The 27,611-nt window shown below is 37.7% G+C and overlaps 1 protein-coding gene across 3 annotated transcripts in view; it reads right to left on the bottom strand.

The window, feature by feature from the left end:
* AlaRS (alanine--tRNA ligase, cytoplasmic) overlaps window positions 1–27,611 on the bottom strand; it is a 115,558-nt gene that overhangs the window by 21,179 nt on the left and 66,768 nt on the right. For all 3 annotated transcript variants that reach the window (XM_083138334.1, XM_083138331.1, XM_083138340.1), the window contains exons 4-12: window positions 27,419–27,564; window positions 22,241–22,432; window positions 19,533–19,677; window positions 18,891–19,036; window positions 10,302–10,428; window positions 9,673–9,808; window positions 7,119–7,243; window positions 4,042–4,195; window positions 3,285–3,454 (exon numbers count right to left, since the gene is read on the bottom strand). In XM_083138334.1, the coding sequence (XP_082994460.1) occupies window positions 3,285–3,454; window positions 4,042–4,195; window positions 7,119–7,243; window positions 9,673–9,808; window positions 10,302–10,428; window positions 18,891–19,036; window positions 19,533–19,677; window positions 22,241–22,432; window positions 27,419–27,564 (1,341 nt within the window). The remainder of the gene's footprint in view (window positions 1–3,284; window positions 3,455–4,041; window positions 4,196–7,118; window positions 7,244–9,672; window positions 9,809–10,301; window positions 10,429–18,890; window positions 19,037–19,532; window positions 19,678–22,240; window positions 22,433–27,418; window positions 27,565–27,611) is intronic.

Raw genomic sequence — 27,611 nt, 5'->3', positions numbered from 1 at the left:
AAAGATTAATTTTCCTGTACAGAATCAAATTTGGCCAGTATGACGGTACTGGAGAAATTATTTTCTAACCTCACAAATGTTAATTAATTAACATATAGGACTAGGACTTCGAGCAATAAAATTACCGAAGTGTGCTGATTTTTGCACTGTAGTACAATAATTTATTGACGGAATTGTATTAAGGTCTACCATATGCACAGAGGCTAATCGGGACAAGAGCAACAGCTTCCAGTAAAATATTACCTCCACCGGGGCTCCTTGATATCAAGGCAGCAGTTTGATTGCTAGATATCGGGGTTGGGAGCCCAATTTTAATCTTTCCAATTCTTAGCATTTCATAATTAGGCACTTTGAAAATTTAAAATTCTGGGGATTTGCATGTTGAGATGATTACTACAGCTGCGGCAAGAGCAAATATATTCTCGGTATTAACATTTTAATATTATTTCACAATGTATGGATGTTTATAGTAAGAAAGTAATGGGAAAAAAAACCCAGTAAGAATGAGACAGATAGCAAGGTTAATCTGTAAAATAAAAAGCAGGAACAAGAAAGAGAGAAATTAAAAAGAATGAAATATATGAGAAGGGAAAACCTCTGTGGCGGAGTGGTTAATTGTCAGGGGTCGTTGGGTCAAATCCCAACCTGGCCATGGATGTTCTTTGCGAGTGTCCATTCATGCATTCAATCATATCATCACTCATCCTCATTGTCACAATTAGTCAAAAGTTACAGAAAAGAGACATTAAACAACAATCAAATCCAATTAAGAAGAGAACAGATTAAATTGTGTAATATGTCAGGACACATGTAAGAAGCATGACTCTTCCTTTGCCAAAGAGAGGGAGGTGCACTGAATGTACTTTAATAGTTATAGCTGCAAACCCCCTTCCCTCTCCGTACACATCCATGGATGTCCTGCTTTTCGTTTCAGAAAATCTTGTGTCTAATCTTGAGTGCCAGATGAGAAGCCAATTTAAACCTTGTAGAGCAGTAAATGTCAATGGTGAGTGTTCACAGGGGAAAGAGAAGCTGGAAGTTTGGATTTGAACCTGGAAATTCTTATTATTTGAGCGAAAAGTCAGTTGATCACATTATCAACTACAGTGTGTTTCACTCGCTCTCGGTCCCCGATTTTCACTTATAAAAATCAAACTATTGGTCATAATGTGACTAAATTTGCTACTGACATACGTTGGTGTATGAGAAGCATGGTGATGTCATTGGAGATGGCACCATGGTCTCTCTAGTCCTTGCATGGACACGCGTATGTGTCTGGGAGATTCTGCCATTAAATGCCAATCGCACGGACGTGTGCTTTCAGTCTGAGTTCTTGGCCCTGCTGTTGTGACACACCTGATAGTGGTTCGTGTTTGTTCAGGTTTGGTTGAAAGTTTGTGCTTAAAATCAGAACAACATGTGTTTGTCATTCCCACTTACTGGACAATGGAGTACATAAAGGCATCCCAGTGACAATTTATTGCACAGTTTGGGGTCCAGAAACTGCCTGCAAAGTCGTCCATTCAATATTTGGTGAAGAAACTGGAAACAACATGTGCAGGTATGCATTGATGCTAATGGCGACCACTTCCAACACTCGCTGTAACATCAACATGCTTCTCATACACCAAGGTATTTCCGTAGCAAATTTCATTACATTATGACCAATAGTTAGATTTTTATAAGTGAAAATCAGGAGGCGGGAGCGAGTAAAACACCCTGTACTTTACAATAATACTGGCTACATGCACATGAACAAAAAACAATTGTTCATGTTCCAATTACATTTTTGCTACAGAATGAGGGAAAAATTAAATATTCAATTATATCAGTCAATTTACTACTTGAATAGTATAGAACTTGAAAAAATTCAACATTTAGACTAATACAAGGTGCATTCAAGTTCTAAGGCCTCATAATTTTATTTTCGTGAATTGAAGCAGTTATAAAAGTGAGAGTTGTTTGAAAAGCAGCATCCATTCTTGAAGGCCAGATGGAGGCACAGTCTGGCTCATAGGAAGCTAGTGGTGCTGTCTAGCAACGGACATGTTTTTGATACTGGAAATAATGTTGTTTACTTTGAAAGAACAGAGTCTTATTATCAATTTTCTTCACCTGTGTGGAGTAATACCAACAGCTAGTTACCGCAATTGCTGAGAAAATTAACTTTTGGGACAGCAAAGGCGTTACACTCACACATTGTACCACAATGATGGGCAAAAGGTAGGAAGCTTGTTGCTTCCAGCATTCCAAGAGAAATAGTCATTGGGACAATGCACCTCCTCATCAGGTGGCCATTGTTCACATGTTTTCCATGGGAAATAAATTTGAAGTGATTCCACATGCTTCACCTGAACTTGCAACTAGCAATTTTTGGCTCTTTCCAATGACCAAGGAAAGTCTCCATGATTGGGTCGCACATTTTGAAGCTGCTTCCCTCTTCCATCAGCAATTTTTCAGTATACAAAACAAACCCTTAAAGAAGTAGAAATTTTTCAGCGAAAAATGCAGGCTCGACCAGGAGCTGAAAAATTTCTACGTAGTACATCTCCTGTGTGTACCTAATTATCCTTAAAGAAGTGTTTGCAGACTATGCAATCGCGGCACCAGCATTTTGAAAAATGTGTATGTCTAGAGGGTGATTATGTTGAGAAGCTTCAGCTTTCCGAGATAAGTATGTACATTTTTCAAAATAAAATAGAAGACCTTGTACATAGAATTTACTACCATCTTACAGTAAATTTTATGATGTAAGTACTACACAAAAGTAACATGGAAGACAAAATCTAATAATGTAAGTGTGCATCTATTTTCAAAGCAGAACCTTGAATTGAATATTTGCTAAAAATATTTTAAAATCATGAAATTTCTATTGTTCACAAATTCATTAACTGTCACAACCAACCAAAGATTTTAGAAAAATGATGCTGAATAACCATACAATAGAAATATAAAAAATAGACAAATACACCAAAACTTTAACACTATCAGAATATAAGTCTTCACTGCAACTACACAATGCCACATTGTTATTTTAAAGGAACTCTGTTCACTTTGGAATGAAATTTAAAAGTAAATTTTAAGTGGTGCTACCCTGTATACAATGGAACCTCGATTTTATGTTTCTCAGGTAACCAGGCTAAAAAAAACTTAAAATATGGGGAAATGTAAAATTGAAGAAAACTTTTACAATATTTTGCTAATGTTTCGACTATCACAATTGAATGTATAATGCGTAAATGAAAAATCGGGGTTCACTTTATTTATGTAGGAAATGAAATTACCTCATCTCCAACTTTGACCATGTAACCTTCATCATAGATCTGTCCACCCTGCTCTGCATAGAAGAGAGTCTTGTCCAAAAGAACTCCACACTCTTGCCCTGAAGAAACTTCATTAACAAATGTCTTTGAGTGGCGGAGGGCAATCACCTTTCCAGTGCATGGAGTGAATTCTGCCCAAAAGAATTAATTGACACAATAAAAAATCAAACCAGGTACTCAGCTTCATTTTAAATGCATTTAAACATATACACACACGTATGTATTAAAATTAGGGATTAATCAAATTAAAATTTAAACAATATCAGTACAATACAAATACAGATAGATATTTTTTTTCTGTACCAATACTGAATCTACTGATCACATATACAATTTGCACAATTCATGAATAACCTGCATAATTCATTCACTACCAGGTGATGACATTTTTTAAAAGTCTTTGATTGGAAACATATAAATATTTTGTTTTTACATTCAAGATTCCAAAATTAACTATTCGAATTTTAATAATTCAAGGGTGCCAAGGACAAATATTAGAATGAAAATTGTTACTGGCTCTAGTTTTAAGACTTCAACAGCAACCGGTAAACTCCTGCTGTTTATTTGCTCATATATTATGTGGAAATCTCCTCCCACAAATCTTGAGAGTATTTGTTCTACATGTCTGAACATGAGTCTTCATTCCCTGATATGTTTTTTTTTTTATCCAAAGTACTGTTAAAATGTAAAAAAATTGTGTTTGATAAATGTAACTTACCATATTCAGCATCAATTTTACCAGACTTTGCTTTGTAACTGTATTTTGGCATGTCATAAGTTGGTGAGACTCCCTTGCTCTGAAGCTCATTGATAGCATGCACATCTAACTTAATCTGATCATCAACACCTGCACCCTTGCCCTGAGAGGCCAGCTGAAATGAGGAGTACATATGCATCTGAATTACTGAATATGATTCTGGCCATGTTTTGCAAAAAACTACTATTTTTTCTCTACCAAATATGATCTTTCAGCACCTGGGATGACGGGGCTCACTCTGCATTGTTACACACAACACGACCACTTTTCAGGTGCATAATTTGAAATAAACTTCTGCTCTAAAGAATATTTAATATCTGGGAAACTAATAAACACAGTTATGAATCGAGTTTTGTTCAATGCGAACATGCACAGTATATATACAATAAGTATTACATTAAATATACACATATATATAAGGGATAGAATGAGAAAGAGTGCCAGAAGGGTGGATAAATAAAAATGGCATAGGAGACAGTAAACACTTACCATAATTGAAGAAAAGTCAATATTTAGAAGTTATAACCTCATTGTCACATGTAGGTAGAAAGTATGGAAGTAAACAAAAGCGTAAAGGCACAGAATATTGTCGCCAGCGTCCATCCGCACAGTGGTGCCAGAAACAAGTGATAGAACATGGGTTTTATGAGCAGATCCTTTCACCAGTGTTTACTGCATGATTGATGGTGGGTGGGTTGCAGTTCCATTCCTCACCACTCTTGATGTCACATCCCTCTACAGCAACATTCCCCATGCTCATGGCCTCTGTGCCACAGAATCAATCCTCAACAGCCAACCCAAACCACACAGCCCTTGCACCCACTTCCCGATTCAACTAGCCAACCTTGTACTCACCTGCAACAACTTCTGCTTCGGAGACCAGCATTACCTGCAAGTTATGTGACATTGCCATGGGAACCAAAATGGCCCCCTCCTATGCAAACCTGTTCATGGGCAGGCTTGGACAAGAGTTCTTAGACTCCCAACAACTGAAACCACTCCTCTGGCTCAGATTCTATAACAACATTATTCTCCTCTGGACACATGGTGAACCCTCCCTCACCACCTTCCTAAACCAACTGAACAACTTCACCACCCTCAAAATTCACCTGGTTCCACTCCAATGAGCAAGTGACCTTCCTAGATGTGGATATCCACATCGTGAGAGACTACTTGGAAACATCCATACATATCAAACCAACCAACCACGTGCAGTATCTTCACTACTCCAGCTGTCACCCCCACCACACCAAAAAAGTCATACCATTCTCCTTAGCTCTCAACTCATCCCCCCCTCATCCTGCCAAAACTACAACCTACACCTGCACCAAGCCCTTATCAACCAGGGCTACCCCTCCACCTTGATGAACAAACAAATAATCAGGGCCACGTCCCAGTGTCATACAACTCAAAACCAACCCACCAGCTCTGACCACCCAATACCACCCTCACCTCCTGAAAATTAAACATACCATCCACTCCCTCCTTCCTATCCTCCACAGTGATCATGACACCAGAGACATTTTTCGGGACAAACCTAGGGCCATCTTCCGATGCTGCCCCCCTCCCCCACCTCAAGAACACCTTGGCTCATAATACACCCACCCCTCCCATCCCACCACCCTCAGCCCACAAGTGCAACAAACCCAGGTGCAAGACCTGCTCATACTCATCACCTCCCCCACTCTCCAGATCCCTACCGCATCTGGTGAATTCACCCTTCACCCAAAGGGCACCTGCCACTCCTCCAACCTCATATACACCCTCATTTGTCAAATCTGTGGTTACTTCTACCTGGGTGAAACCTCTACCCCCCTGAACCTCCGCATCAATAACCACAGAGCCTCCCCCCAAAACTCAAGACTTCACCCTTACCACCCACACCAACAACCACAACACCACCTTCAACAACTGTTTCCATGTAGCCATAATACATCTATTACCCCAGCACACTGAAACCTCCACCTGCACGCGATGGGAAAGGGCCTACATTTCAGGAATGCATGCCACCATACCCCCCGGACTCAACCTAGCCACCCAATTAAGTATTTTCCCATTCCCTCCCGAACTGCAACCCACCCACCATCCATTCTGCAGTGAACGCTGGTGAAAGGATCTGCTCTGGCACTACTGTGCGTACGGATGCTGGCGTCAGTATTCTATGCCTCTACGCTTTTGTTTACTTTCATACTTTCTACCTACATGTGACAATGAGGTTATAAACTCGAAATATCGACTTTTCTTCAATTGTGGTAAGTGTGTACTGTATCCTAAGCCATTTTTATTAAATATATACAAATATATACATGATCTATATACATCATAAATAAGCGACAAGTGCACATATATTAGGGACGGGACTGATTAATCGGTACTCTATCGGTATCGGCCGATATAGGCATATCAGTTTATCGGTAAAATTACCGATTATTTTACTGATCCGATATATCGATAAATATCTGATAGTTAAGTGCAAAATTCTGCCATTTTTGTTGTAATTTTTATGGATAATCTCCATGCCCTACTTTTTTAAAAAGTAAATGTCTAAGTATGCAATTTCTCTTGCACTGCAGTCACTTTGAAACACATTTTTCAAGGAGGTCAATGAACCTTTCAGGTTCTTCCAGGACCATTTCTAATTTTATATCGGATCGGTAGAATATCGGTTATCGTTATCGGTAAATTTTATATCGGTACTTTATCGGTATCGGCCAAAATTTCATATCGTCCCATCCCTAACATATATATATATTTATGAACAAAAATGATTTTAGAAAAACGATGAATGTTTAAAAAATTATATAGGCCTCATTTTCTTCAGTATCAAATTCCTTTGCTATATGGACATGCTCGTGAATGGCATGTGTTTTAATACTTATAAGAAGAATTTAAGGAACTAGTTCTTTCAAAGATAAAGACTTCTAAAACCAGTTGCAATATGTATTTTAAAGGAACTCATTTCATTGTAATTATATGATAATACTAATGCTTAGTTTCTGTTTATGCTAAATACCTAGGTTTCTACGATGCATCATTACCTGAGCTTGTTTTTTGGATTTCTCATAAGTATCCATATCAACAGTCAATCCTTTTTCTTCACTCATGAGGGCAGTTAAATCAACAGGAAAGCCATATGTATCGTACAACCGCCAAGCAACATCACCTAGAAAAATTAACCACAGTAAATGAAACAGAACCACAGAAATTAATGTAATCACAAGAATACATTATAAAATGGATTTTTTATCACGGTCTTGATAGAACAATATGACATGACATTAGCCAATACTGTTACTCGGTAGAGTTTAGGTTAGAATTTGAGATTGAGTAGTGAATAAGTATGGTAAATTTGAAAATTTGATGTTAATAATTGCTCATGAAAACTACAAAATGTCAAATATGTAATTCCATGGAGAAAAACCTGTTTAATCAACTGGCTGGAAATTTTAAGGGAGTCTAAATTCCAAACTGCTGATGTGGTCTAGTCCACATGGCATCTGACTGCCATGCGTGAGATCCGGGTTCGTGATCTAAGGACGGAATTTTTCCGGCCTTGTCGCCACATAAAGCAGCTCCGAGGCTCACCCCACCTCAAATCAATGGGTACCTGGGGGATAAAGGTGGCTGAAGTGTGGTGCTGATCACATCACCTCCAAAATGACATAGATTGAGAATGTGTTGGGCTCTACACGCCCACATCGCCTAAAATGTGTGTTCATGGCACGGTGCTATATGCAAGAGGATTTTTTTTAAAAGTATATTCCAAACTAAAGTCGATATTCCATAAGGATTCCATATGAGGGGTGTTCAAAGAAAGACCAAACTTTTTTTAATAGCATGCGAACGGTTGCACATGGTGTGATCCAGCTACCGTGCGCACATAGTCTCATATCTTGGTAAGAGATTGCCTTTTACTGGGTTCCGATCGATGGGTTAGTTGTCAAGTAGCAACCGATTGAGTGAGGTCGTGCACAAGCGGCTCGTCGGATTAGTGACAAAGCAACAATGGAGTTTGGAGGAACAACGTGTGTGTGTGTGAAATTTTGTGTAAAACTTGGGAAAATCTTTACAGAAACATTCCAAATGCTTAACCAAGCATACAGGGATGACTGCATGAGCTGAACGCAGTGCTATGATTGGTTTAAGCACTTTAAGGAGGGGTAGGAGTTCGATTGCTGAAGATCCAAGGGCTGGACGACCAACATGTTGAGATTGTTTGATTCGTTAAAATCATTGTTTAACTGTGCGTGAGGTTGCTGAAGAAGTTGACATAAATGTAGGATCTTACCATAAAATCCTGACTGAAAAACTTGACATGCATCGCATCAGTGCAAAATTCGTTCCGCGTTTGTTGACAAATGACCAGAAGCAGAATAGAGTTCAAATCTGTCAGGAACTGCTTGCAAATGCAAATGCAGACGAAAACGTTCTCAAGAACATCATAACAGGAGATGAGACATGGGTTTAAGGATACGATGTGGAAACGAAGAGCCAGTCTTCGTAATGGGTGGCGAAAGGGTCTCCTCGACGAAAGAAAGCACGGATGTGTCGGTCAAAAATCAAGGTGATGATGGTTGTGTATTTTTTTTTATTGGAAAGGCGTTGTGCACCATGAATTTGTAACACCGATCCCCGGCTGGTTCAAATCCGGGAACTTTTCTAACGATGGAAGCGGCCCCGGTGCCCACTCAGCGTCGAATAACATGGGTACCTGGGGGAAACCCTGGGGGGTAAAGGCGGTCAGGGGAATGGTGCTGATCACATCACCCCACTCACGACTGGATCAAGAAAGTGTGGGGCGTTACCCCCACACCCCCTATACGCCTTCATGGCATGGTGCTATGCACAGGGGAACACTTTACCTTTACTTGTTTGGTCAGACGGTAAATAAGGAAGTCTACCAGAGAATTCTAACACGATTGAGAGATGCTGTGCATATGAAGAGGCCTGAACTGTGGGGGAATCAGTCGTGGATGTTGCATCATGACAACACTCCAGCTCGTACATCGTTCCTTGTCACAAGTTATCTGCTAAAAAATCGCACTTCTGTTGTTCCCCATGCACCATATTCTCTGGACTTGAGCGCTGCAGACTTTTTTCTCTTTCCCAAACTGAAAACCACTTTCAAAGGATGGCATTTCCAGACCATCGAGGAAATTCAGGAAAATGCAACGGGAGTACTGCACACCATCGAAGAAAGTGTCTTCCAGCAGGCATTTCAAAATTGGAAAAATGAAAAAATATGGGTTGTTATATTTGTCTAAAGATACCATGTATCTAAATTTAATCTAAATCAGAGGGGGAGGGGTGGACAAGGTATAACTTGGTTGAATGATTTGCCTTGGAATGACAACAAACTTAATCTGTTGACAACTGTCTACATACTGCCAAATTACAAGGGAACAATTTATAAATAAGAACATCATAGAAATCATATGTGAACAATGACTAATTAAATTATAGTTTACTAAACTTTTTACTAAATATATACCAGAATTTACAAGGTTTTTAATGTAAAGACTACAGGTATTTAATACATAGGCTTCCTTTAGTGCAATTGCAAATCTAGAAAAAATAAATATTTATCCTTACCTGGCAACACGTTATTTTTGCCATCAAGTTTTGAAATGGTTCTATAAAGTAGATTTCTTCCTCTTGAAAGTGTCTTAAGGAATTGGCTTTCTTCTTCATTTATTATGTCAATTATTCCTTGTGGATCATTCTTTACCTGTAATTCAGTAGGGAAAGTTATAATGCGACATGCATACAGTATTACTCTCTTATGTATGTGGGTGAATGCAATTAAAATTTCATAAAAGAAGAACTTCTGGTAAACAAGGTTGATGAGGCTTTGAACCTGGAATCTTGTGATTCTATTCCAGTTCTTTAAACTTGATCTCCTGATCTTGGCTCTGTAGCAATCAGCCTTATAATAACAATTTCCCATACAGATGGGAAAAATGAGTTCACCCAACATCTCAAACATTGCCTCACACTAAAATGAACATCCAATAAGTTGGGATAAATGAGTTAACCCAACATCTCAAACATTGCCTCACACTAAAACGAATATCCCATACAGTTGATAAATGAGTTAACTCAACATCTCAAACATTGCCTCACGCTATGGTCAAATGACAGTGAGAAATGGCAAGCTGTAGGCACTGTTAATGCGTGTAGTTCTAATAGAAACATATTCAAAGCAACAAAATTCTCTGTACCTCTGGAAATGTGTCTCCTAGTACATCCACAACTGTGTGTATTAGAGTTGAAAAGAATCCTGGTTTTGCACCCAGCTTTTCTGTTCCATATCGAACAGCTCGCCTCAGAATACGCCGTAGCACATACCTGGGGATAAGATATAATTTTATGTACGTTACTGTACATTATGAATCAATCCCACTACAGTAGAACCTCCATTCTAATTTTGATAGAATTGAGATGAAAAAGCCTGCAAATGTAGAAATATGTAAAATCCAGGAAATTTTCAAAACGTATATCCTTACAGAGACAAGCAAGATAATGTATAATTTGAGAGTGTATAAAATCATGGAATGAAAAATCATGGTTCCACTATTCTTATACACAATCTTTTCAACATGCTCTGACATTGTCCTCAAAAGAGCACTTTTCTTATATGTTGCTACAAACTACATTTATAATACAGTGTGTTCACATATTATTGAGCACATTTCAGTGATGAATAATAAAATAACTAAACAAAAAAACTTAATAAACATTATTATACATCAAGTTATAGATATAATTAAGCCTTGTTTCCATATTAAAACCAATAAGTTGCTGACCAAGGCAGTTTATTAAGATAAAAACACTTAACACGTAACATTTCGACCCTGTATCAGGGTCTTCCTCAGACAAAGAACTAAACTAAAATGATGAAATATACTACACACAGAAAGATTACATACACATAGCAGGGTCACAAGCCACACAACAACAAATCAAGGGAGATAAGGGAGGGGCCACAGTCGTGATGGAAGAAGAATGGTACGAGAAGAAGTTTGAAGACCTGAAAGGGGACATGTATGAGGAGATTTGTGGAATGGAAGAGGAACGCAATATTAGAGAAAATATCATAAAAGATTGTGGAAGGAGGGGGTTTAAAAAGCTCACGAAGGAGGCAGGAAGACTGCCCTGTTTAAAAGGCTATCCCAAAATACATAAAGAAGAGATAAAGTTGAGACAAGTAATGAATTGCAGGGACAATATTTTGGAACCATTGGAGAAGAAGTTAAAAAAGGTAATTGAAGTGTTAGTGAGAGAACAAGAAAGCAGAGCCGTGAAAAACAGTGAGCAGGTGGTGGACCTTATAAAAGGTCTGAAGGAGTCTGGGGATAAAATCACAATGTTTAGCCTAGATGTGAGAAGCATGTTCCCGAGCATCAAAAGGGGACACGTAGTGGATATAGTGAGGAAGAAAGTGGGGAAAAGCATTATAGGAGAATGGGATAGTGAGAGAGTGGTACAAGCGCTGGAAACCATTTGGGACAATGGCTACAGCAGAGTGGGGAGTAAAATCATCAAGATTAGTGAAGGTCTGAATATAGGCTCTTGCTTGAGCCCTGTGCTGGCGGAATTAGTTATGAATGAATGGGAGAAGGAAGTGATAGTGAAAGGAGGAGATAAGTTAATGGGAGAAGGAAGTGATAGTGAAAGGAGGAGATAAGTTAAGTCTGTTTTGTAGATATGTGGATGATTGTTTTGGGATATGGAAGGGAACAAAAAGGCAGCTGAGTAAGCTTGTTAAAGATGTAGAAGATGAGAAAGCAGGGATATTCCTTGAGCTCGAAATGGAACAGGAAGGAACATTAAATTTCTTGGATATTGAGATGAAAAAGAAGAGAGAAATGGGGATTGTGGCTACATGGTATCAAAAGAAGTGTTCGGCAGGAGTGTTCTGCCACAAAAGAAGTGATGTGGGTGATGGAACTAAACATAATTTTATAAGGAATATGGAAGACCGAATAAAGAAGATATGCACAGAGAAAGGGGAAGAAGAAACCAAGATTAATAGCCTGTGGGAACAACTAGAAGAGAATGGCTATGAAAAGAAAGACAGACACAACATCAACAGAAGAAGGAAAGAGATAAAAGAGAGAGGACTGGAAGAGAAGGAAGAAAAAGAAAAAGAGAGATGGTTTGGTATAAGAAGTATGGGCGATGCCGCAGAGAAGATATGCAAAGTGCTGAGGAAAGTGGGTTTAAGAACTTACAGGAAGGGAGGACGCACTATTTTAAGTATAGCCAGCAAGAAGAAGGAAGAAAAGAGAGAGGAAGAAGAGGAAGGGGTTATCTACAAGGTGAAGTGCAGAGGATGTGAAAGTGTGTATATAGGGGAAACGAAGAATAGACTTAAAGACAGGTTAAAGCAACACATGGATGATGTGAGATTGAAGAGAGACAGGAATGCCATATTCAAACACACTAGATAAACAGGACATGAAGTTGAATGGGATTCGGCTAGGCGAATAGGAAAAGAGAAGAAAGAACTAGTGAGAAAATGGAAGGAGGCCAAAGAAATAGAAAAGAAAGGAGAAGACATCATGAATTGGAATGGAGGACTCAAGATTAGGGATGGCCAGATCCGGATCCTGGCGGATCCGAAATCTGGATCCGGTTGGTTCCGGATCCTAAGGATCCGGATCCTAAAATTTTTCGGATCCGGATCCGGTACTTTCGGATCTGGACCCAGTACTTTCGGATCCGGATCTGGTACTTCTGGATCCGGATCCCTTTTGCCATCCCAATGCACTTCTTTGGAAAGTAAGAATGTGTTTATAACATATTGTTAGTGTGTGTGTGTGCGTGCGCGATTTGTAATTAATTAATACACTTACAAGGGAGGTCTAAGTCTCCCCCTCCGATTTCCATTAAACTTGGCAGGTGTATAGAGGGGTCCAAAGGAAGAAATACGTGTTTTTGTGTTTCAGCTAAAAAACTGTTTTAGGGGGCAACCCCCCCCTCAAATGTCAAGATAAGGAGAAATTGAAGTGGGGATCTGACCGCGAAACTACGTAAATATGGCATAGGAAGAAACAGGGGGCATAGAGTCTCTGTATACACCTGCCAAATTTCATGGAAATCGGAGGGGGGACAAAGAGGTCAGATGATGCCCACGTCAATTTGTCCTCGTCTTGACATTTGAGGCGGGTTTTGCACCCTAAAACAGTTTTTTAGCCGAAACAAAAAACACGTATTTCTTCCTTTGGGACCCTCTGTACACCTGCGAAGTTTCATGAAAATCGGAGGGTGACACAGGGGTCAAATGCCCACTTAAATTTGTCCTCATTTTGACATTTGAGGGGGTTTGCCCCTGAAACAGTTTTTTAGCCGAAACAAAAAAAAACACGTATTTCTTCCTTTGGGTCCCTTTATACACCTGCAAAGTTTCATGGAAATCGGAGGGGGACACAGGGGTCAGATCCCCACTTCAATTTGTCCTCATCTTGACATTTGAGGGGGTTGGCCCCTAAAACAGTTTTTTAGCCGAAACAAAAAAAAACACGTATTTCTTCATTTGGGTCCGTTTATACACACACCTGCCAAGTTTCATGGAAATCGGAGGGGGACACAGGGGTCAAATGCCCACTTAAATTTGTCCTCATCTTGACATTTGAGTGGGTTTTGCCCCCTAAAACCGTTTTTAAGCTGAAACAAAAAAACACGTATTTCTTCCTTTGGGCCTCACTATAAACCTGCCAAATTTCATGGAAATCGGAGGGGGACACGGAGGTCAAATGCCTACTTAAATTTGTCCTCACATTGACATTTGAGGGGGGTTTTCCCCTAAAACAGTTTTTAGCCGAAAAAAAAACACGTATTTCTTCCTTTGGGCCCGTTTATTCACACACCTGCCAAGTATCATGGAAATCGGAGGGGGACACAGGGGCAGATCCTCACTTCAATTTGTCCTCATCTTGACATTTGAGGGGGTTTTGCCCCAAGACAGTATTTTAGCTGAAACAAAAAATACGTATTTCTTCCATTGGGCTCCACTATGAACCTGCCAATTTTCATGGAAATCGGAGGGGGACACTTAGAACACCTCCCTTGTTAGTCTTATACTTTGTAATTAAATAACACTGCATATATCAATTTGTAAAACTGTAACTGTAGAAAAATTGTATAATTTTTGTATAACATTTCTATCTTGTTATATGCGTTAAAGGTTTCATCCTGGAATGGAATGTCTCACATTTATGTTTGTTTCCATTTCCAATACATTCGAATGAATACATATTCGTTTCAATGGAATTTACAAAATCACCTCTGACATTTTATGTTAAACAAGTAAGATTATTCTTGTGCACGTGTGTGTTAGCCGATGCGTAGCAAAGTATATTAGGAACAACACTTGAAAAAAATTATTGTAGGACTAACTAATGAAAAATTTCTTTGTAATCGAAGATCATAGTACCGTTTAAGGTGTGGTAATATTATAATGGGATTGAGATACGAAACTCTCGGATCCGGATTTTTGGATCCGGATCCAGATACGAAACTTTCGGATCCGGACCCAGATCCGGAACTATCGGATCCAGACCCAGATTCGGAACTATCGGATCCAGATCCAGATCCGGAACTATAGGATCCGGATCCAGATCTGGAACTATAGGATCCAGATCCAGATCCGGTATTTTCGGATCCAGATCCGTAACTTTTGGATCTGGATCCGGATCCGAATGGATCCGGATTTTTCGGATCCGGATCCGTTTGGCCATCCCTACTCAAGATAAACAAGAAATGGAAGAGTGTGTTAGAGAAAGTTGAAAGGATGAAGAAAAGGAATGAAGAAAAAAGAAGTATGAAGAAGGAAGAAAGAAGAGAAAAGAAGAAGACCAGAGGAGGAGGTATTCATCCATAACCAAAAAGGCAGGAGGGGTGGGGGAGTGGTAAGCAGGTGGTTCTAGACTCTTGCTAATCTTGACCTGTGTTTCACCTGTCAGTGTAGTAGACCCATTAGTCAACAACTGTCAGGAGGTGATATGTTTAATTCCTTTGGAGAAATCTTCCTAGATAAGGACTGTCAACTTGATTTGTTGTTGTGTGGCTTGTGACCCTGCTATCTGTATGTAATCTTTCTGTGTGTAGTATATTTCATCATTTTAGTTTAGTTCTTCATCTGAGGAAGACCCTGATACAGGGTCGAAACATTATGTGTTAAGTGTTTTTATCTTAATAAACTGCCTTGGTCAGCAACTTATTGGTTTCAAGTTGAGCGGATATCAAAATAGTGACTGTTCAGGATGTTTACCATACTCTGATTTCTTAATGATGGTGGTTTGTGAAATGAAACCAGCATTATTAAACAATAAATAATGGGAGTAGCTTGAAAAATAACAAAAATGCAGGTGAATGAATGATGAGAAACAGAATTCTAACTGCACATTGAGCATGCCACAAATGGAGAACATTATTTTGAAATTTAGATTGCTTTTCAATTGTTTAACAAGTTCATGCATATGTCAAAGTACTCAGGCTGGGTCTCACCCACTCTGTAAAGAAACTACTACTGTTGTTGTTAAAATTAAGAAGGAAGAATTACTACAAGAAAAATAAATTAAAAGTTATGCACATGAAAATATGCACATATTTAATATTTTTATCAGTAGCATATTTTTGAAATTGGACTCCTGTGGATCCAAATAGTTAGCACTCTTGCCTTTGGTGCAAGTGCAAGTGGCCACAGGCAGGTTTTATGGCGCAGGTTGCGCTATCAAGATTTTAGGGGGGGATTATTTTCCCTTCAAATAATATAAAATTCAACATTTATATCTTTTCCAAAATATATGTAAAAATTTTACACCTTAAGGGCCGTTTTTTCAATGTTCAGTTAAGGTTCATGTTAGCACGTAACTGGAAGTTAGTGAAAATGTCTGTTTTTCAATGTACAGTTAGCTCGTAACTGGAACTCTGGTGGCGATTATCTTTCCTGGTGCTTCTTCTTGCAGTTACCAGGCCTAACTGGAAGTTACGAGGCAACATGGAAGCCCCGTGCAGCTATCGAAGTTCCACACTCGCGTCTTCACTGTCAGATTAAACAAGATATGATTCATAAAACTTTTAAATTGGTACAGAAAAAGACTTGTTTTGTTTGGCAGAGCTTACCAACGTCCATGCAAATATGGAAATTAAGCAGCGTAGTTACTAGAATTCGCTTGGTAAGGTTGTGTTAGAGAATTTGCCTCAGGATATCCGGTCTACTAGACGGGATAATCTCCAATCGGTAATTTGGTGTAGTGGATAGCGGCACCACCTTTCGGAGTGTGTTGTGTTTTGTAATACGAGTTCGAGTCTTGGTCAAGGGTATTTTTTTTTCTTGTCAATTATTTATTACGTGTGTTGCATTTAATTCACGCTTTATTGTTGAATGATCTTCTCGGATATATATTAGAGTAAATTTTAAAATTATTTTTACTCGTACCTTCATATTTTTTGAAGTTTAGAAAGTATGCTTACTATTAACATCATGTTTTTTCGCTCAACAACATGCATAGAGAGGTACAAAGCATGCAGTCAAATGTACAATATTTACATATTAATAATAATAATAGTGTTTATATCAACAAACCGTTATTATTAATGTCTCGACTTTCGAGTTCTTCACGCTTCTTCTACAAGAAAGTATCTGCGCTTGCGCCTCATAACATCATTTCCCCCACGTGGAATTGGCCTTTATTAGAAGAAAACCAAATTTGTAGTGCTGTCTTTCGTTAATTTATTTCGTAAGCATACAAAATGGATGCGCAGCCATTGTTCCTGTCGTTTCACAATGCAATAACGTGCTTTAGAGCACAGCGTGCTTGTAGTTCTATATTTAAATGCCAGGCTCTGTGCCAGTCGACGTGGTTTGAAACTATACTAACAGATGGCGTGCAGATCGATTTCCTGTAATTTCCGTGCTTCAGAATTGCCAACACACTGTTTCGGAGAACGAACCATGGTTTAGTTAACTGGCAGTTACTTTCGAATTGAAAAACCCGGTGCTGGTTAAGACTGGCTGTTATCTCCAACTGGCAGTTAGTTAACAGAAAGATTAACAGGACATTGAAAAACTGGCCCTAAATGAACTATATTTAATCCATTACATGAAGAAATGAAAGTGTTTAGGGCATTATCGAAAAGGGGGGGGGGGGATATCAAACTCTTACATATTAGGCCTTAATTCACACGTGGGTTCTGAGGGGGATTCTGAATTAAACTTTGGGGGGGGGGGGACTCTAGGTCTTAGATTATGGCAAGTACTTTAGTTAGAGGGCGATTGAGCATTAAATTGAAGGGAGTATCCAATCCTTGTGTATTACTATTGTCTTAGACTGTTCCGGAAATTCTGGTGTGAGACTGAGAATTGATTTTTTGAAGGAGGCAATATCCACTCTTCAATATTAGCAGTAAGTCTAAAACTGGCATGGAAATTTTGGTGGTAGGATAAAAAATTAAAAAAAATAACTGCTCCCCTGTGCTTAGCACCACGCCATGGAGGCATATAGGGGGTGTGGGGGTAACGCCCCACACTTTCTTCATCCAGTCGTGAGTGGGAGTGATGTGATCAGCATTATGCCCCTGACCACCTTTACCCCCCAGGGTTTCCCCCAGGTACCCATGTCATTCGACAAGTTACCGACTGAGCCACCACGGCCAGTGATAGGATTGAGTATGAAATTTAAAGGGGGAGATAGAAAGCTCTTGATAAAGTATTAAGTATTAGATTGTCAAGGGATTTCTGTAGTGGAGAGAGAGTTCAAACATTACATTTTGGAGACTGTATTTAGCGATAAGGCATCCACATGTTTTCAACCCCAAATGTGCCAAAGGAAAAGATTAAATATCTCGGGATCCTAAGAAAGTATTGACACTCCATTAAATTAATATTCTTCAAAGCCTGCAAAGAAATGGATGTAAATTTTTGCTACGATGTGTGTTTGCTTTGTTGAGATGAATATGAAGTTTCTATACTAAAGCTGCATTACAAGACAAGCAATATTCTCGATTGATTGATTTGGTGTTTTAAGTCCACCTTAAGCACACTAAGGCTAATCGGGACTGAACCTACAGTTTAAAGTGGGATCCACGTGCTATTCAAAATTATGTTGAACGATTTTAGGGGTGGTCTTGAGTGATGATACCCCTGTTTAGGGAGGAGGGGCAGATCAATTATAATGTTCAGTAAAGCTAAGAAAAAGTTACTTTCGGTAGATATGCTGTCGTAATTAAATATTTTGTGGGGATTATGGTTTAAGGGCACAAATGATATGATTTGGGAGGATGCATGACATGATTTTGGGGGGGGATGCACCATTGGCCTTGGGGGGGATGGGCACCCCTGCAAGTGATCCCAGGTTTGATTCCTGGTGGGAGTTCAAAAACTTTTCAGTGAAGGACAACAGTCTTGAAAGCCAGAAAATAGCGGCGATGGGGCTTGACGCACTGAACACGCATCACAGAAAGGACATCACAAACATACATGGACAAAACAACACAAGCTTCACAGAAGATTGCACTGGCTGTGGGTCCAGATACCAGAGCCTCATTTGTCTGCAACAGTGCAGCCAGTGTGCACTATTGAAAGTGAGGCTGACACTTGAGCCCCATCTCAAAAGACCACTCCTTGCACCCCTAAATGTAAATGAAGTCCACAGAAAATTGAAAATTATTAATAGACGAATAGGAAATGAAGCTATGCTGGGGTACAGTATGCATACAAAGCATCAGCCGAAACAATGAGCATGACAGAAGTAAAATTTATTTTAATTAGTATTTTGATATCCACTACATTTTAAGCAACTTACCCTCTGCCAGTGTTATCTGGATGTCCTCCATCAGACAAAGCTATTGTCAAAGTTCGAGCATGATCAGCCAACACACGATAAGCCATATCAATTCCATCAACATCTTCCATTCCCACTCTACCCCGATAAGGTGGTGCTCCTGTGCCCTGTAAGTGTAATGAGATTTTCATTCCAAAATCACAATAAAAAACAGCAGAGCTACAAAATAATATTCTTGATACAACAAAGTATCAAGTAACAATGCACCAATCAATGCAGATTCATTAATACGAACAAATACTTTTCTGCAGTTCAGTCATTAAGCAATGTACAGAAAAGTCAAAAATGTTGATTTAATCATCAAGAAAAAGTGTGTGGTAAAAAAAAACTGACTTCAAACTAATATTTCATGTAGCAATCTGGCATTGACCCATTTCGTCGCCCACTGAAAATTTTCAAGGACAAAGAGAAAAGTCAAGGTAAGACAAAACTCTTTCTTAGTTTCCAGTTGGTTTCTATTGATGGTTTACAATAGAGTAATAGAAATCAGATTTTCGTAAAGAAAATTTGTGATTTCCATAAGCATACATTTCATAAATAAAAATGTCTTCTGAAGTTCCAAGTAGTTAGCGTAAATACACGCTATAGAGGTGACGAACTTACCCCTTGAATTGCCTTGAAAATTGGAGTGAACAGATCCGTATCATAGTTTGACCGTTTATTCTGGATAACAGAAACTAAACGTTCGAGGCCCATTCCACAGTCAATGTGCTTCCTTGGAAGGCTCTTCAAGGACCCATCACTTTCCCTGAAACAGAAATACATGTGGGTGTGTAACAAAAACTAGTACGTGATGTATGCATTTAATTGTGGAGTAAATAGCATGGGTTGTGGCATGCATCAATATGAAATTTTAATTGATACCAATCTAGTACCAATGGACCACATCAGCTGTGTGAGCCCACAACCTATCAAGTTTTCTCTGCATGATTTAGCATTGGAATTGAATTGGATGAGGGGTAGCTTTCACAACAGTTATGGAACAAAATGGTGATGTGCATCATACATGAATGGAAAAATTAGATCTTAAGAAATGTGTTAAAATATTGTTCATCTCTTAGCTAAGGAATAAATAGGATGAGAAAGAACTATTTTTTAAAGAAAGTACCATGTAAATTACTGCATACAACTTTGCTATTCAATAAATAGCAACTGTGGGGCATGTCCCACGGAGCTTTGGGATTATATCCCCACAACATTTCCTCTGATTACTCATGCCTGGTGAAGCTGATAGTTAACACATATGAATAACTGCAAGAAGCATCCATAAATGCAGGGTGTAAAATAAAGGACACAAGAAAAACAAAGTAACATACACAGTGCGGCAATTTGAAATCAAGACTGGTACTTTAAAAAATAAACAAGTCTTCATAGAAAGTAACTTACCTTGGATGATTCAAAGTAGGACCCTCCTGCATCCGCACGTCGTAGTGCAATGCCTACCAGTGCATGGAAGGATTACTGGAATTCGTTTTATGTAACACTGTTTAAAATCAATGTCCTAGCCTTCTTGATTGTTGGTACATCATAAAAGTAGGAACCTTTCAGTGCAGATTTTGGTTTAGGAAAAAAAAAATTATCACAAGGAGCCAGATCCGGTGTGACAAAACACAGAGTCGAATTAGGGCCAAAAAGTTCTTACTGTCTGGCTGCCTTAGCCGAGACCATGGACGGAAGTGCGCATGCGCCAACCGGACGTGTCCAATGGCTAAATAGGTGTGACGGCAGTTTGGGCAGGAAGCGGGTTCCTTGAAAATCGTCTGCTATGGAAACAATTAAGTTTCAACGTAGTATACGCGAAAATACATAGAGAGATGTTTACGAATTATGTAAGGGTTCAGAAAGAAATGTATCAGCAAACAGAACATATCAGGAAAGTATTCATCGTTAGTAGATAAACTTGTTTGTAAACCAGTAACTTTATTTTGATCATTCAATCAAATTGATCTCCTTAGTAAATATTATAATTAGCAGAATGGTAGTGTACACAACATTAATCAGGATAGTATTCACTAATAATAGTATTATTGTACATAGTATTATAAATATAAATGTAGTAACTCATTTGGTTTGGGACATTTTCTAGTAGAAACGAGGGTGCTTTGTAGAATGTGCAACAGGGGCCAAAACGTCCCAGTTTTCTTTATTCCACTTCGAAATTATTTCTTGCGAATTGTAACAGCCATCACAAATCACAAACCCAACACAGCAAGCGGTAAAAACACAACAAGCAAAATACCACAGGCTACCTTGACGAGTGCTTCTCCCTGCTTCCCCTCGCGCGTTTGGAATCGTCCTTTCCAGGTAGTTTCGTCTTCCTTGGCCGGACTGTACCAATCACAGTCTTGTGACTTGGGGCACTGTCATGAAGCAGATGCCAGCTGCCATCATCCCGATACTCTGGCCTCACACGTGTTATCCTTTGCATCAAACATTTCAGTACATCAAGATAAAATGCAGCAGCAACAGTCTGTCTCAAATTTCAGTCTTCAGTAATGATTGTCCTCACTTTCTCAACCAATTTTGGTGTTCTCACTGTCCCTGCTACACCTGGATGCTCGTTGTGTTCAATTGGCTCCCGTCCTTCACTGAAAAGCCTGAGCCATACAAACACACACGTACAGGATAAACAATTATCCCTATAGACTTGCTACAATATGTGAAACATTTCCCCAGCAGTTTTACCCAAGAGTGCACAAAACTTGATGTTTGCTCTTTGTTCCATTTTGAAATCACGACGCACTTTCATGACACATGCCACATTCAACAACGCCACAATCGACAATGTCGCTCAAGGTCAACAAGCTCTGTGTCGATTGTTTGTGAGATACCGGTTACTTATTCGCACCACAGAATGCTTGCACAGTGGCACCACCTACCGAGAAAAAAAATCAGTCGATTTCAAATTGCCGCACTGTGTATTTTCCATATCCAAACTTAACAGGGAACATCACTACACTGTGGAATTTAGTCTGCATATTTGGTAGTTCTCAGACCCTATATCCCTGAAGGAAGGATCTTCCTGGCTAAGAAATATTACAAAAACAACAGCAACTGGAGAAGTTTAGTGGATGTGCTTTTGTGGTGCCTAATTTTGAATGTAATTACCTGTGAAGAGTCTCACATGAACACATCATTTCATAAAATTCACCAGTTTTATAATTTACATCTTGAATGAACTGATTATCATCTTTGGTTGAATAATTATGAATTTCTTTTTGTCCTTTCCTTTTACACCCTGTACATCCCTGCATCTTTAAAACACAGCATAACTATATTTTTATATATCTTTAAAATACAGATCAACTTACCTGTTGAATTGAATGAACACTAAGTTCCAGATTTCTAAGACGTCTGGGTCATCTTGATTAACTAAATGAGCAGCATCTCTGCCTCCTATTCTGTCATAATGGAGCTCAGAACATGGACCGCAAGGCCCAGTTTCTCCCATTTCCCAGAAGTTATCTTTCATGCTGCCAGGTAGCACTCTCTCCGGAGGAATTCTGTAAGAATAGGATGCCACAATTGTATCCTCAAAGTATATCTATTATTTATATTCAATAATTTTAATAAAGACACACATTTTGAAAATAATATTTGCATATCAACATGCATGAATTTCTTTCATAATGTCATTATATGCGCAGGCAATGTGTCACTGACTAATACTGCATTCATTTTGAGCAGTAACATTATAATCACTTATTGTGCACTTAATGGAAGCTTTGACTACATGATTATAACATTCAGTTCATATTTTTCTAAACATTACTTCCAGCTGGTGGGCATCTTGTATGAGATACCTGCGTCATGTTGTTTTGTCTATAAATAGCCTGTAATCTAGCACAAAATTTTGCCATGTCACTATTAATTTTATGAATTTGAAATCATTTGTCCCAGTTTTGTAAAGTTAATGTCTACTATCGGATTAAAAATTATAGATACTAGAGTTTAGTCTGCAATTAAAAATTAACCAGTAGACCTACATAAAAACGAATTGCATCAAAATTTAGCTTATTCAATTCTGTATTAATCTATGCTGGTCAAATATTTTTTAAGTAGGCCTTATATTTTTTATCGTCGTGAGAACAAAAAAAGGGCCAGTTTTCTTTAGTTTTGCAAACGATCGCTATCTTTGAAATTCTGTAAATCAGAAACGGGTTGTCCGATCATTATGAATTTTAGTAGGGCGTAGGCAGAAATGTTTTAAACACAATTATTAATTTTTAGGTTTTCAAAATTTCAACAAAAAAATTTCTTTTCAATTTTGCCAAACAACTTTTTCTTGGTATTGGGTAGTCCTACAAATACAATATTAGTCTTGTTTTGAAGCTCTTTGCATCTGTTTTTAAAATGCATTATCATTGTCAATTCACATGGCGAAACTTATTTTATAACTAACTAACTAACTCTCTAGCCTTCTTAAACCCGAAGGTTCATGGCTGCAGCAACACAGGCCTTCCATCTGTCCCTATCTTGAGCAAGATCTATATACTCTTTTCCATCCCTACAGATTTCCTTTAGGTCCATCTCAACGTTGTCCCTCCATCTTCGTCTTGGCCTTCCTACAGGTCTCTTACCATCAGGTTTAACAACAAGAACCTTGTAAACTCCTCTTTCCTCTCCCATTCGTGCCACATGGCCTGCCCACCTAAGCCTTCTTGATTTAATTATTCTAATAATATCTGGACATGAATACAAATTATGTAGTTCTAAATTATGTAACCTTCTCCACTCACCTGTCTCCTCATCCCTTTTAGGTCCAAAGATTTTCCTAAGGATCTTATTTTCAAATACTCTCAATTTATGTTCCTCTTTTAATGTAAGGGACCAAGTTTCACACCCATATAATACTACAGGCAAAATTACTGTTTTGTATATTTTAACTTTTAGTTTCTTAGATATTAAACGAGAAGACAAAAGTTTATGAAGAGAGAAGTAACATGCATTTCCTGAATTAAGCCTACTTTTTATTTCCTCTTTAATATCATTTTCATTTGTTAATATTACTTCTAAGTATTTGAATTTGGAAACTGGTTCAAACGAGTTGTTATCAATAATTAGATTTTGATTATTACCTAACACTTGGTTTCGGCCTGTAAGCATATATTTAGTTTTCTCTTTGTTAACTTCCAAACCTATCTCTTTAGCAGTTTTGAAAAATATTTTAGCATTATTCTTAATTGTAATCACATCATCCCCCAGTAAGTCTACATCATCTGCATATGCTAACAACTGAGTCACACCATTTAATTTCAGTCCTTCTTTAGTTTCTTTTACCTTCCTTACAGCATATTCTAAGGCAAAATTAAAGAGCAATGGAGATAATGCATCTCCTTGTTTTAACCCATCATGAATTGTAAATTTGTCAGACATATTATTACCCACACGAATTTTACTTTCTGTTTCACTTGTGCATATTTTTATCATACTAACAAGCTTCTTAGGTATTCCAAACTCTACTAATATATTATATAATTTATCTCTTTTGACCGAATCATATGCTTTTTTGAAATCAATGAATAGCTGATGGACATTTTGATTATATTCCCACTTTTTTTCAAGTGTCTGTCTGATGTGAAAAATTTGATCTGTAGTTGATCTGTTACGTTTAAATCCACATTGATAATCACCTATAATTTCATTAGCATATGGGGTTAGTCTTGTTAAAAGAATGTTAGACAATATTTTGTATGTTGTTGAGAGTAGAGAAATTCCACGGTAATTATTGCAGTTCATTTTATCACCTTTTTTAAACACAGGAACAATTATGGATTCTTTCCACTGTTGAGGGATTTCTTCTTTATTCCATATTAAACAAATTAATTTATGAATTTGACATATTAATGAATTTCCACCATATTTAATTAACTCAGCTGGTATTAAATCAATGCCAGGTGCTTTGTTATTCTTAAGCCTTTTAATAGCATCTTTAACTTCAGTCAAGTTAGGTTCTGGAACTAAAGGTTCTGCTGTGTGTACTTCATTTACTTCTGATTTATCTCCTACATGGACATTTAAAAGGTCATTAAAGTAGTTCTTCCATCTATTTAGAATATCGCTTGGGTCAGCTAGAAAATCACAGTCTTTATCTTTTATCAAGTTTACTTTAGGTTGCCACCCCTTTCTAAATTCATTTACACCTTTATATAAATCTCTGATATTTTTATTTTTGCTGTTTGTTTCAATTTAGTTAATTTTGCTTTTCAAGTAATCTCTTTTTTTACTTCTAAACGTGCGGTTAACTTCTCGCTTTATTCTATTATAATTGCTTAGATTTGTATCATCCGAGTTATTTAACCACCTAAGTCTAGCCTGATTTCTTATTTCTATTAGATTATGACATTCATTATCAAACCATGGCTTACTTTTTCTTGGTTTATGGTATCCTATACTTTCTTTAGCTGCTGATTCTATTGCATTACGTATGTGCTCCCAATTCTTATTTACATCTGTTTCATTTATATTTTCATCATCATTTAAATCCTGCAAAACATCAAATCTATTTGACAGTTTAATTTGGTAATCTTTCTTAATTCTTTCATCAGCAAACTTTCCTGTATCAAATTTTATAACTTTTAGATTTTGTTGCTTATGATTTATCACTGAGAGTCTTTCTCTTAATTTAGCAATTACTAAATAATGGTCACTGGCACAGTCAGCACCTCTATGTGTACGAACGTCAATTATACTAGTATGCCTTCTCTTATCAATGAGAATATGATCTATCTGATTATGAGTTTTACCATCTGGAGAAGACCAGGTATATTTATGGATATCTTTATGTTTAAAAGTGGTACTTTTCATAATTAAATTCTTTGAGGTTGCAAAAGTAATCAATCTTATACCATTATCATTACTTAATTCATGAAGACTTTCTTTACCAATCGTGGGTTTAAATGTCTCTTCTTTGCCAATCTGTGCATTACAGTCACCTAACAGAATTTTCATATCATACTGAGAAAATTTATCAAAGACCTGTTCTAACTCTGTATAAAAATCATCTTTAGTATTATCATCTTTATCTTCCGTTGGTGCATGTATGTTTATTAAAATAATTTTACACCACCTACCCTGTAAAACTGCATATGATATCCTATCATTAATAAATTCTACTGTTTTAAGAGCCGAGATAATTCTATTATTTATGAAAAAGCCTGTTCCAAAATTATGATTTTCAGTACCACCATAGAAAAAAGTATAATTTTTAGTTTTACAATTCCCTTCTCCTGGCCACCTAACTTCCTGGACAGCTACTACATCTAATTTATACTTCACTATCTCATTAACTGTACACTGAAATGCCCCAGGCCGGTAAAGGCTCAGAACATTCCAGGTGCCTAATTTAATATCCTTATTCCTAACGTAGACCTTATCCTTAGTCCAGGGACCTCCCAAAGTAGTCCAAACTTATTTTATACAGATTTTTATTCAGCGGAGTAAAGTTGTTGACGGAACGTGGTAACACGGCACACAGCGATGTTCGTTGAACCGTCAAAACTGTCGGTGGACGCTGCGATTCAATGCTTGCAGTGTTGCCACGTTCCACATACAGCTTTACTCTGCTGCCCTTTTTTTCATTCTCACGATGATAAAAAATATAAGGCAGCATACTAAAAAGAAAAAAATTGGCTACCATATATTAACGCAGAATTGAATAAGCTATATCTTGATGTAAATCGTTTATATGTAGGTCTACTGGTTAATTCTTAATTGGAGTCCAAACTTGAGTATCTATAATCTTTAATCTGACATTAAATATACAGTTCCTCTTTCAAGGTAAACCTCATTGGAGTTATCTCATTACACATATTAAGAAGGTTAATTTACCATTCATGTTTCTCAAAATGTTTACAAATTTATATCAGATTGGTAAAATACCACATCCTAGTATTGATAAATTTAATATCAGAGTTTATAAAAATTGCCAAAAATTTCATATTGATCACTAATGCAAAATAGGTGAAGGTTGGCCACAATATAGCAGACACCTCAGTGTGAAACTTGGGGTGCTACCTTCACAGGTGTTACAGTCTTCTTGTGCAAACTCTAACAATTTGAATTTCTCAGTTTATTTTTGTCTTAAATTGTTTTGATTATTTTACATTGATCATTATTCCATATTCGTAGATTGCATTTTTTCATATCAACAATTCTGTAGTATCCGGAGAATAATCCTCTGTGGGGATCGTGTTGTGTCCTGTTAATGTGTATTTCAGACTATCTTTTCATCACTCATCTTGACACCATTCATCCTCATCTTCGTGATTAGAGTAGCAGACATGTGAAATAAAAAGAAAACAAATCACTCAATCATTGTTACATATTTATGATACTCCAAACAATGAGGATGAATGATGAATAGATGAAATACAGGGCTCAAAACTATATTATCTTTGGCGTTCGGATTGTAAAAAAAGAAAATATGTTTATGAGAATGAGTTGAAATCACAATCAAACTTCTAATACTGTAATCTGTAAAGTATTACCCTAGATTAATCCAAATTTGGCGGCACTCTGCATCAGGTTCCAAACCAGCAGAAGAATCTCCTCCGAAATATGTAACATAAAGTCGTTCCTTGGGAAGACTATACACTTCAGTCAAAAGCTCCCATGCCCATGTACATATCTCTTTCTGTAAAAAGAAGTGAAATTATGCTTACATATATTCCTTTCCCGGAT

This window comes from Lepisma saccharinum, chromosome 1, assembly GCF_977018435.1.
Source record: "Lepisma saccharinum chromosome 1, izLepSacc3.1, whole genome shotgun sequence".
In the NCBI taxonomy this organism is placed as follows: Eukaryota; Metazoa; Arthropoda; class Insecta; order Zygentoma; family Lepismatidae; genus Lepisma; species Lepisma saccharinum.
This window is presented reverse-complemented; position numbering and strand designations above follow the sequence as displayed.